Raw genomic sequence first — 12171 nt, forward strand, 5'->3', positions numbered from 1 at the left:
GCACCCACTGCATCGGGTTAATGCAACAAGCGTCTGTGGAGCAACAGGCAGACACAGCCTCCCTTCACAGGCAGAGGAGCACCAAGGGAGTCTTCAGCCTCAAAACAATCAGTGTAAGTAGCAATAACTGAGCTTTCAGGATTAGGACATAAACCCGCTCAGGATACGGGCACATCCCACGTACATGCGGAACGTACATGTGCCCCCTCCCCCTCGCTAAGGTTCAGTTATTGTAGTCCGGGAAACAGCTAAATATTTGGCCTGTCAGAGCAGTTACCAAGACCCTCAGAAGCATCCACCCCAGCTGCCCAGCTTTTGACCATTTAAGAATAAGCTCACCCATGGCCAAGTCCCCCCCCGCTACCGCTCGCAATTGTTTACATAACGCGAAACACCGCTTGCAACCGCGCCTGAAGTGTCAGAGTTAAAACACGGGGAAACTTGGCGCGGACATTCTGCTCCACCGCCGAGGCCTCGGCCGGTCCGCGGAGAGGGACGGCAGCGAGCCCGAGGGGCGACCCGGGCCCGGCCCGGCGGCAGCGGCACTGCGGGATCAGGCTCCGCGCAGCCGGCAGGGCGGAGAGGTGTCTGACCCGTCCCGCAGAGGCTCCGGCGGCCGGGCATCCCCGCCGAGCACCGCTGCGCCGGACCAGCCTCAGCACCGTTCCAGCGAAGGGTGGCATCCCCCGCCCCGCGCCCGCAGCCCGGCGGTGGCCTGGAGAAGGGGGCTGCCCCGGCGGCCGGAGCGAGCGGGGCTCGCCGCTTCCCTCCCGAGCTGCTGCCGCCACGGCAGCCCCTGCCCGCGCCCCGCTCCCCGGCCCTACCTGTCTCCGGTGGCGGCGGGTCGGGCTAGCGGCGGCTGGGCAGCCCCATGCTGGCGGCGCGGCGCTGCCCGGTCCCGTTAGGATGGAGGCTGCGCCGAGCTCCCCCCGCCCGCCGCCGCCTCAGCTGCACATCCACATGGTTACTGCACCCGCAGCTCGCCGCCGCGCACTATATACCCCCGCGGGGCAATCTGGGTAGCGGAGTCCCGCCGGCTCTGCTCTGCCGCCGCGGGGCGCCCCTTCGGGACAACAACTCCCGGCGTGCCCCGCGCCGCGCCGGCGGGCAAGGCGGGGCGGCCCCGCCGCTCACGGGGGCTGTGCCGCGACCCTCCCGGGCTCTGCTCGGTGCGGCCTCGCAGCGCGGGCGGATCTGGAGCTCGGGGCTCCGCACGGGTCCCCGGCACCTGGGGTAGCGGGACGGAGGGACAGCGCTCCCGCAGCGCCCACCTGTAGCGGGTGCGGCGGCGCTGCTCGAGCCGCAAGGGGAGCAAGGCAGGGAACGTAAATCCCTGGAAAAGGCCGGGCTTAGCAGCGTTCGGGAGGTGCCGAACAGCCGAGACACGCTCAAGCCATTGTGCTTAAACCACGAGGGGCTGAGATTTGGCAGCGTGGTCCGTGAGCGCTGCTTCCAGCCCCCGGGACGTCAGTTCCTGGAAGAGGAGAGCTGTCAACAGTTGGCGGTGGGGAAGTGCGGTAACGTGGGGTACACCAGCTGTTTGCAGGAGAACAGTTTGAAACTTCCAAAGTACTGAGTTCTACTTGGTTTTCTCTTTAGTAAGACCAACATAGGGATGCCATTAGTCTTAAAGCCAGTCTACTGACAACACAAGTTAACAGAATCATAAAATCATAGAATAGTTAGGGTTGGAAAGGACCTCAAGATCATCCAGTTCCAACCCCCTGCCATGGGCAGGGACACCTCACACTAAACCATCCCACCCAAGGCTTCGTCCAGCCTGGCCTTGAACACTGCCAGGGATGGAGCATTCACAACTTCCCTGGGCAACCCATTCCAGTGCCTCACCACGCTCACAGTAAAGAACTTCCTTATATCCAGTCTAAACTTCCCCTGTTTAAGTTTTAACCCGTTACCCCTTGTCCTGTCACTACAGTCCCTAATGAATAGTCTGTCCCCAGCATCCTTACAGGCCCCCTTCAGATACTGGAAGGCTGCTATGAGGTCTCCACGCAGCCTTCTCTTCTCCAGGCTGAACAGCCCCAACTTCCTCAGCCTGTCTTCATACAGGAGATGCTCCAGTCCCCTGATCATCCTCGTGGCCCTCCTCTGGACTTGTTCCAGCAGTTCCATGTCCTTTTTATGCTGAGGACACCAGAACTGCACACAATGCTCCAGGTGAGGTCTCACGAGAGCAGAGTAGAGGGGCAGGATCACCTCCTTCGACCTGCTGGTCGCGCTCCTTTTGATGCAGCCCAGGATACGGTTGGCTTTCTGGGCTGTGAGCGTACACTGAAGTCAGCTCATGTTCTTTTCTCATCAACCAACACCCCCAAGTCCTTCTCCGCAGGGCCGCTCTGAATCTCTGCCCAACCTGCAACTGTGCCTGGGATTGCTCCGACCCAGGTGCAGGACCTTGCACTTGGCATGGTTAAACTTCATAAGGTTGGTATCAGCCCACCTTACAAGCGTGTCAAGGTCCCTCTGGATGGCACAGAATCATCTAGATTGGTAAAGAGCTTTAAGATCATCAAGTTAAGACAGAATGACCAGAAGTGATAAAAAATAAGTACTATTTCCTTTTAGTTATCACACTTTGCAACTATCTCTCCTTAAAATACTAGTCAAGGTATGCTGTCCATGATTATCCTGTAATTTTTATGCCCTCTGTAGGGTACGCATGGTGATGTTTGGCAGCACAATGTGCCTTGCAGAAGTGAATGCCATGCTTGTACTGCTGAATAGCTGCATCCCTTTAATCAGTCTAAGATGAAGAAACTGCTTCCGTCCTCTCACTTCTACCTCCACCTCCCTGCTGCCTCACAGCAGACAAATGGGATGGAACTGCTGCACTTGTTTCCCTCTACAGCAGTGGACCACCACTGGAGAAAGGGAATGAGTCCAGATCAGCCAGTGGTCTGGTTTGTCACAACCTACCGCTGTTACCAGTCCTTCATTAAAAAATAACATCAGAGGAGCTGTAACTATGGCTATCAAGCAAGAATATGCATAAATCCGTGACTTAGGAACTGAAGTGAAGGTCAGTGAACAGAGTTCTACAATTCTCAGAAATCGCTGCAATACTACACACCATTACTCATCAAAAAGTTGGCAGAGTAATGGTGCCTAATACCATTAGGTAATCTTAATGAATTCTCTTGTAATCAAATCTAATCTCTGGATGAGTTCAGCAGGCTGAGGACAGTGAATGGCCAGAATGTCTGGTGCACTCTGGCAACAACGTAAGGACTGTCACCAGGGCCAGTGGCAAAGAGCTTTGCCCACTGAATACTGACAGCAGTTACACCAGCAGCATGCCTTGAAATACCTTCATTACTGAGTGCTAAGAGCAGCAGCAGTATGTTAGAAACTGCATGCAATGTATGACATAGTTTTGGGGGGTTTCCCACAGACAGAGCGTCTGTCCCACAGCTACATTTAACCTGACTGTGTGAAGTTCTGAGAATACAGGATGCACAGGAGCCAGAAGAGACCTGGGGACACTGCTCTATCCCAGCCTGCAGATCCTCAGCTTGTTGTCCAAAGAGTTGTACACATCTCTCCACACCACTACAACAATCATTTCCCATGCTCCTGCTGCTTCTGCAGCCTGTCAGTCTTGTGATGTGCAAAGGCTGCATTTCTTCCCATGGAGTACATCTGTGGTCAGTTCTTCAAAGGCTGTGGAGTCTGTGCTACTGAAGGCCCTTCAGCCAAAAATACTCATCAAATATTACAAAGAATTTGCTAGATTTGAAGGGGTACCAGCAAAGACAAGATAATAATGAAAATTCCCAACAGTGGAAAATGCTTTCATTTCTCTTTAGAAACTTGCTTAGGGATGCTGCTGCAGGCATGGTGAGTTCATAAGGTTCCTATAATCTTACAGCTTTAAGAACAGAGGAAACTGTGGGACAGTCTGGGAATGCAAAATTTCCCACTCAGAAGTCCCACTCTTAGAGTGCCACTTTAAGTTATTCTCTTAAAGCAACTGTTTCACTCATAATATGAACTACAGCAGGTAGACCCTGAGATGGGGAGTCCTGGCCTTAGATCACATGCTTGTAGATAAAGAGAGTCTAGAATGAGATTTGCCCAAGAATTCAGAAAGGAAATAGCGGAAAAAAACCCCAAACTACTTGGTACATATGTCAGTCTTTAGAATGCTGCAATATGTTTAGCCCAATCACATATGTGATTTCAGTCACAAGAAAACACCTTGTAATAGGTTGGGTGTTTTTTTTGTTATTGAAGAACTCTGTTATTTCTCATCTTTTTGAACCTTATTCTAGTCCATCACTACCTTATTTGTAGCAGTTACGTGAATTCAACCTTGATGAAAGATGTTAAGATGAAGTCTTTTATTTGCAAAGAATATAAACAGTATTATTTTATGTTGCCAAGTTTGCAACTATCTCTTGATTTCTTTGGACTCTTCTGGACAAAAAGCACGCCAGCCTGCTGGGTGGGTTTGCACACTTTTTTGTCTCTGCTTTTGGTTCAGCTGCACAATCAGCAGCCCTGGAAGAAAAATGAGCGCAGAAGACATTCCAGGCAGCCATCAGGACTCTAAGAATCAAAATGTCTAATCCTGCTCGTGGCTGGTCTTCATAATGAGGTAGATGATCACAAAAGCTTCCCGTTGCCAGAGGTGGCCATGCCAGCACTGCAGCACTAGATGAAAAGCACCATGAACAACAGGCACAAACACCAGGCAAAATCTCACCTTTTTGGCTAAGTGTTGAAAAGTCTCATTTCTATAATATTTTAATATTGATGAAATCAGTGTCTTAATCCTGAAGCATGGTGCACTCAGGGTGAGGAAAGAGATAATTAAACCTTGTGTGGAAGAGATTAACTACCTGTGAACAAATGACTTAGGAGCACAAACACAATCAATAAATGACACCAGCAAAAGTTCTCAAGTGTCCTCAGGATTCAGAACTGGAAGTTGGATGTTGCTCAAAAGCAAATTGTCGTTGGGATTATTTCGTCTAGTCTCCTGGGAGAATACTGAACATAACCATTCCTGATGGAAGTACACAAATGATGCAGAAAAGAATTCTAGGAAAACAAGCAATGAGAACGAGTGGGCAAGATACACTAGAGGACCATCCTCACTCATTAGAAATTAGATGGTTTTCTTCAACTCCGTCATTACACAGCCAGAGTCCCATGGCTTTAATAAGGGGAAGTCATCCTGCCAGACTGTTTTCAGTTCTAGAAGACCGTAGAATTTGGATATCTGGATTTTGCAGTATATTGCATTGTAAATTTTGAAGGAGAAAGGAAGTTACATTTACTTTGCATTTTCATAGAGATTCATTAACACACAGGGCTAAGATCACTGTTTCAGCATAAAAGGAATGTTTACATTTTCTGACCCCAAAGCTGCAAGGGTTGATTTTATAATTAAATTTGTATTCATTTGTTTTCCTGCACTCTGTTGCCTTTCTAAGTACGTCACAGGGCAAAAGGGACTAATGATGGATAATTGAAATCCAACCTTGTGAAGGCTGCCAGCACCGTTATTTTACACACAGTAAAATCCCATACAGCAAATACAGTTGAGTTGTGTTCCTTTCCTGTACCAATACAAAACAAAAAACCCCTCCTTCACTATGGTCGTGCTTCTTTTTGCTGCAAAGTCCTAATCTGTACAGGAAAAAATGTATATTAAATATTTCAAATTAATATCCCACAGAATGAGTAAAGATTGCTTAGTGGAAGATCCAGAAAAAGATCCATTCTGTGGATAGCCCTGAACAGAAGCTCTCACAGAAACTAAGGATTTACATGATACAGCACCAAAATCTTCAACAAATACAGTGAAATACAGGAAAAATGAAAGAAAATAAGGGCCTTACCCCGATGTAGAAGATATTGACAGTTGTGGATTGAGACAGCTCATCATCACCTGCCTTAGGCTATGTGCCTTGCCTGTGCAACGAGTACAAGGGCGTGCAAAAGCAGCGCAACCTTTCTGCCTGTGAATGAGGCAGCAGGACTTCAGATTTATGTCATGCAAAACAGCCAGCATCAGCACCTGCTACTCCCCCAGCCCCTTAGTGGGGGGACAGTGAGTGGGAAGAGCCTTTGCTCCTATCACAAAGTCCCAGCCAGCTGAGCTGCCAAAGAGTGGGGTAGTAATTTGCCTCTTGCTACTAACAGCAAATTGCTACCTCTCCCAAGAGCAAAGTAGGAGGCCACTGTGCCTCTATAAAATATGCTTCCATTCCTGACCTGCTTGGCTTGTACACTGCTACGTTGCTTGTTACAATGTGCTTCTCAGACATCTGCACTGAAAACATACCCCCCAAAAAACTGCAGGTAGCAGCGTTTGATGGTCACTTGGAAAGGAAAGCAGGTTTCTCCTTCTCCCCCACCAGTGGTATTTCCCACCTCTTCCGTGTGATGCTTTTGCCATAAAGATAGTTTGTGTCATACTTGATATAATCCATTTTGTAAGTGTGAAAAAACAAATTCCCAGGATAGATACACAGAAGTGCCTGAGGAATTTCTCATTTCTTTATTTTTTTCCTGTGTCCTTATCTTGAAATGGCGCCGAGTTGCATCATCCCCCATTAAGAGAGGGGATGAGGGCACTCTGAGGAGGAATGCATGCAGCCTACACTACATTCTGCTGTTGAGCACAGTCATAGGGGTAAACACATTTTGGGCCTCAGACCTGCACCCTGTACGAGCCTCTGACATTAGCGCTTTCTGTATGCTGTTGGCTGTCCTTCAGCAATCTGCTGCAAAAGAGAGGAAAAGAGAGCGCTTGAATCAGGCACAAATAACATCAATGCCTCAAGAACACTCTCCCTGGTGCAAGTTACTAACAATGATTTCCAAGAGAGTTTGCAGAAGGGCCAGTCTTCACTTCTGAGTGACACCTCCACAATTTGGACTTCCCCTTACTATGAGTATTGCTAAATAACATCACCAGTCAGCTGTAATGACCTCTGGTTGCAGGTTTTGACATCTCGAAGTAGGAGTGTTACAGGTAATGTCTACTTCCTTTTTTTTTTTGACCTGTGGAGGTGAAATGAGCAGTAAACGACCATGTTGTGCCAAGAAATTACATTGATGTGTAGTTAAAAAGCTATCTTTGGGAACACAGACCTATCTGCATTCACTTCACACAGATATCTTTCTCAAGAAAGTTAACTGCAACAAGTACTGGACGTACATCTTGAATAAACCTAAATACCCTATACAAACACTAGGCATTAGGTACCAGAGCACTGGGCACAGCGTCTCTGCAACAGGACAGGGCCGTGTGCTTTGCTTAGGCCGTGTTTACCTCAGCACGCCGTTACCTTCAGAGCGGACAGGCCAAGTTTAGATCCCCTCAGGGCACGGCTGCAAGAGGCGACACTGCGCGGCCCTGCCTCCCTCGCTCTCCTCACGTACCTCCCGCAGGCACATCCCGAGCTCCCTAAGAACCTGAGCGGTGTGAGCGGGCCGGGCCCGGCGGGCAAAGCCGCCCACCATGAGGCGCGTCCCACGGCCGGGAACAGCCGTAACGAGACAGCCCAGGCAGGGCAGCCTGGTGGTGCTGCCCCTTTAAGGCGAGGCCCATCACCTGACCGTGAGGGTATGTGGTGCTTCCTCTAACATGGCTGCGCCCGCTGTACCCTGTGCCTGGTTATCCCGCTGTCGCTTTCTGCTGCTGCTGGGGCTGGTGGCGGCGGCCGAGGAGGCCGGGCCCGGTGGGCACTGCGGGTGCAGCGCCAGCCGGAGCCGCGGTGACGCGCGGGAGGCGGCGGCGCGGCGGTACTCGGCGGCAGTGAGCGGCGGACGGAGCGCTGGGCGCGGGCCGGTGAGCGCTGAGGCAGCGTGCGGTGACTGCGGCCGCGCTCTGAGGCGGGAGCCGGGCGGGCCGAGGGGCGGCGGCCGGGGGGTGTTGGAGGGCCTCGGGCGAGCTTCTGTGCAGAAACTCGTGTGGAAGCCGGTCTGTTGGGCCGGGCTTGTGAGGAAAGGGCTGGGGCACCGGGGCCTCTCCTTGCTTTTCTCGCCCTGCTCCTCAGGGAGCCCGTGTGTCTCCCTCGCCGTGTGGGTGCCCCTGCGGATGGGGAGAGGCCTGAGCTGTGCTGGCCGTGTGCTGCTGGCCTCCCCCGTTACTCTCAGCGCTCCCCCCTGTGCAAGGAAGGTGACAAACGGATTGGGGGTATCTTTCTCGGCTGTTTGCTTTGACAGGCCTCCCCCTGCCTCGAGCTGGTTACCACGGGGGGTACGTGTGCCAGAGTATCCACCCGAGTGGGGCTGTGTTTGCTCTACAGGCTGGGGAGGTGGTATCTCTGACAGCGAATTCCCATACTTGGTGAATATCAATCACCTGATCTGTTTACCCTCCTTGCTCCATCTCTTTTTAGGTGTCAGTGCAATTGAAATGCTGATAGGTGATGTGCCATCTCTTGTGTGTTTTTTAGCAGAGCTGTCATTTATGTATCTGTATCTAGATATCCTTTCAGGTTTGCTTTTAGTCAAAGTCTCTTTAATTGCTTGTTCCATTCTATTGCTGTTGGTATGTTTCTGAAAGACACTGTCCCGTGCTCAATATGCCTTATTGAGGAAGGCGGCGCTTAAAGTGGGTTGATGTGCTATGATGTGCTATGGCGGTGCCCCCTGCAAAGGGATACTAAAGCTTTTTGTGTTATTGGAGACCAAATGCCTCACTGTATGAGATATATTCAGTTATTAGGAACAGGATTGCTGCTTCATTTCATGGAAAGTGTTAGTAAACTTTGGCAGTCAAAATTATACCATAGCAGACTTGCATCTTGTTCTTGTGTGAGATGGCTTGCAAATGGGTTGTTTAGTGCTGGGCAGCTGTGTCAGCTTGGAAAACACCTGTGTCATGCAGGCAGTGTGAGAGCCTGCTAAGTAAAAGGAGGGGTACTCAGTGGTTTTGCTATTGCAGGCTACACTTATGGTATTTGATAATATATAAAGAGTATGAATCAAATCATTCATATGGTATTTGATAATATATAAAGAGTATGAATCAAATCATTCATATGGCACTTGGGCCTTGTGTCGCTAATATACATTTAATGTAATAAATATTGGCATTTCACTGTGGGTCTCAGTGTGAAAAAATTTGTTTGACTCTTGCTTTATAGAAGGCAGCTGACAACTTCAGTAATATGTAATGAAAAGTAATTACTCCTGGGTTTAAAGCTGTGTCCACAGTGTAACTTGGTTATGCTTAGCTAGAAAATGTTTTTACCAAAAGGGAAGTGAGGGAAAAATTGGCTTCTGCTTCAACCACAGATGGGATTAGTTGTTTCCACTGCATTTCTAGAGAGGGGAGCTGGCATTTTAATGGGTCTGCTCTAAATTACAACAATACTTTTAACTAAGTATAATCACAGGCAGAAGTGGTCCCTGTTGTTGAAGTTGAGCTTTGAGGACAATGAACTGTGTGTGCTAGTTGAGTAATACAGTGAATTTACAGGCAATTGTTCTTGCACACTCTACCTAATACAGACAATGATGTATCTGTAAGCCTCTGCTGTTGGGTTTTTGTCTCCATAGTTCAACTTTGATATTTCTTGGAGATTAGTCCCTTGGTGTTAGCTATCTGTGTTTTAAAACTGGATGTTACAGCTGCTTCATTAACTATACAGATGTGGTTTCTGGATGTCTATGTGGAAAATCTTTTCTTCATTTAGTGTTGTATTCCACTGCTCTCAGGCTGAGGAGGGCTGTCAGACATCTTCTCAGCCTGTGATGTGTTATCATAAAGCTGGCTGTCAAAGGAGGGCCCTATTTCTAAACATGAGGTGGAGCTGTGAAATGAGCCTTGGGAGGGGGGTAATCCTGTGGAATCAATATTTGATGTCAGTCAGGCACAACATTGGTGGACATACAGAAGTCTCAGCTGTCACTGTGTGTGAACAGCAGGTTCCCAAGGAAGCCCATTTCTAGCTGAATGTACACTGGCAATCTGCAGAGATGGTTCAGGTTTTGGACATGAATGCTAGGCTGAAAAGTGAGAGTTAGTTCTTCACATGCTTTTAGACAGCAGCTCACAAGTGAGCTCAAATCTTGCTTTGAAGACTGCTTCAGGGAGTTGTTTTAGCTACAGTGAGTTGGAAAGAGTTTGGAAGGAAGTGGTACAACTTTGTGCCACGTTGTCATTCCCTAAGTCCTAAAAAATGTAAGCAAATTTGTCCTGAAGCCCTTTTATGGATTCGGTTAAAGACAATCTGCAAGTGCTCAGATTCTTTTTAGTGGAGAAAAATTATGAGGATGCAGCTAGCTTTAAATGTGGTTACTTCAAAGGAAAAAACTATTTGTACCACTTCTTACAAGGCCTGTTGCAAGTTAAGTGTTACTGGGAGAGACCCAAGCAGAAAAAGACCTCTGTAGCGGAGAAGAAACAATGACATTGGATATGTTGAATGCTTCAGCTTCTCTAAGTCAGGAAAGGTATTGAATAGCTGATGTGAACTTTTTCTGATCATTTGGTATGCGGGTAATGGTGTAACTACATAAATAACAGTAAATTCTAGAAGCTGGAAGGTAACTCAGGGTTCTTTTTGTCTTCCTAGTTTATGAGTTGTTGTGGGCACTCAGATAAACTGTGTTTGTGCAAATATCTAACTTTGTGAAGGCAATCTTGTAAGATTAAAAATCCAACTATAGAAGAAGTGAGGTCCTATAATCTAGGCTGTGCTGCAAAGTGGCTGTATGAACAAATTCCAGAGTTGACCTTCTGTGACCCTGCCTTGTCATCTAAATAATGTTACATCAGTTCACATTTTTACAACCTTACCTCTGCAGTTTCGCTACGTTTAATATGCACGTTGCATAGGGTGTTATTCCACTATGTTTGAAGTGTCATACATCTAAAACCCAGGCTTCTTGCTCTGTCAGAACTTAAACTAAATTTCTGGAGCAGTGTTGGAAGTGTGCTGTCTGGAAACTTATCAGTGAACATTTCTGTTGTTAAACTTGAGTTTCCTGCATACCAAACAATAGGATTTTGCAATAAACCCCCACTATCTCCTAGAACGGGCTTTGTTCATTTTAGGTTCTGTCAGTGTCCCAGCTGCTTGAATTCCTTTTAAGAGTAGTGTGTGATCACAGATCACTGCCAGGGTGTGTTCAGGTGCCACGTGATTTCCTGCAAGTGGATGCGTACATTGGTGCTCGATGGCTTTCTTGGGGCTCACCCACTCACAAACCTCCCGCCAGAGGTGTGAGGTGGCTGAATTCAGTGTCAGTTAGGGGATGAGGGTAGCTCAGGAATCCCGAGCAGAAAGGAGAGGGGAGTTTTCTTCTCCAGTTCCTTGACCTGTTGGTGATGAGTTGGGTGACTTCTTGGCAAGCCAGCTCTTGTGCAGCCAGCCGTCGAAATATCCCCTGCCCGTCAGGAAGATTTTACTAAGTCTGAGCTGTCATTCCTTATTCCAGCACAAGCTTCTGAGCAGGGATCATGGATGCTCTTGATTTTTGGGTGAGGAGTGTGTTTCTCTGTCTGTGGTCTTTTGTCTTCCTGGAAAGAACCTGCTAAAACTGAAGGAAAATGTGTTCTGTTTCTCTGGAAACTGGCTGAGAGGGAAAAACATCACTGAAATAGTTAAAATATTATCCTGTTATTTGTCCTTTACTTCTGATGCTTGAGGCTCTTGCCCAAGGCCGGTCTCCCAGAGGAGTGGGGCATAATTGACTTGAAAGTTTGCCTCATTTCTGGCACACCGAGCTGCAGGTGCTCTGTCTACCTGCCAGTTAGCAGCATGGTTGGTAATAAAATGCTGCACGTGCCTGTCATTAAATGAAAACCCGTTTGTAGTTAGTATGCAAACAAGTATAGGCTTGTCTGCAGAAGAGCACTTCAGTTTTGTAATCTCCAGATTATTCATGGGTGCATCGAGCCTTCCTAGGAATAGAGTGAAATACCAAAATGTTTCATCTGAAAATGAACAGAAAGGACTCTGAGTTATTTCTTGGCTCTTAGGTACAGCAAGAGAACATGTTTCTCCTCTAATATTAGAGCACAAGCATCACCCTCAGTAAAAGTTCTTAATTACCCAGACATTCATGCAAATGGGGGTTTTATTCTCAGTTAAAGTTCTGCTTGCTATTTCTTCCAAACAGGAGGTGTTAAAGATGGCAGTTGCCATTTAATTGTGCTGTTTTTGTCAGTGAAATGCTGCT

The 12171-nt window shown here is 48.2% G+C and overlaps 2 protein-coding genes and 1 long non-coding RNA gene across 7 annotated transcripts in view; 1 reads left to right on the top strand and 2 right to left on the bottom strand.

The window, feature by feature from the left end:
* ITPR1 (inositol 1,4,5-trisphosphate receptor type 1) overlaps positions 1 to 955 on the bottom strand; it is a 179545-nt gene extending 178590 nt beyond the window's left edge. For all 4 annotated transcript variants that reach the window (XM_065687507.1, XM_065687506.1, XM_065687505.1 and 1 more), the window contains exon 1: positions 825 to 955. The gene's annotated coding sequence lies outside the window, so the exon portion shown is untranslated. The remainder of the gene's footprint in view (positions 1 to 824) is intronic.
* Positions 956 to 4339: 3384 nt separating this feature from the next.
* On the bottom strand, positions 4340 to 7556 carry LOC136018059 (uncharacterized). The gene is made up of 2 exons (XR_010614207.1): positions 6844 to 7556; positions 4340 to 6755 (listed from the first exon to the last, which is right to left on the bottom strand). It is a non-coding gene; the product is annotated as an uncharacterized LOC136018059 (long non-coding RNA).
* Positions 7557 to 7599: 43 nt separating this feature from the next.
* SUMF1 (sulfatase modifying factor 1) overlaps positions 7600 to 12171 on the top strand; it is a 37823-nt gene continuing 33251 nt past the window's right edge. For both annotated transcript variants that reach the window (XM_065686904.1, XM_065686903.1), the window contains exon 1: positions 7600 to 7825. In XM_065686904.1, the coding sequence (XP_065542976.1) occupies positions 7622 to 7825 (204 nt within the window). In that variant the 5' untranslated portion in view covers positions 7600 to 7621. The remainder of the gene's footprint in view (positions 7826 to 12171) is intronic.

The sequence above is a fragment of the Lathamus discolor genome, chromosome 7, assembly GCF_037157495.1.
Source record: "Lathamus discolor isolate bLatDis1 chromosome 7, bLatDis1.hap1, whole genome shotgun sequence".
Lineage (NCBI taxonomy): Eukaryota > Metazoa > Chordata > Aves > Psittaciformes > Psittacidae > Lathamus > Lathamus discolor.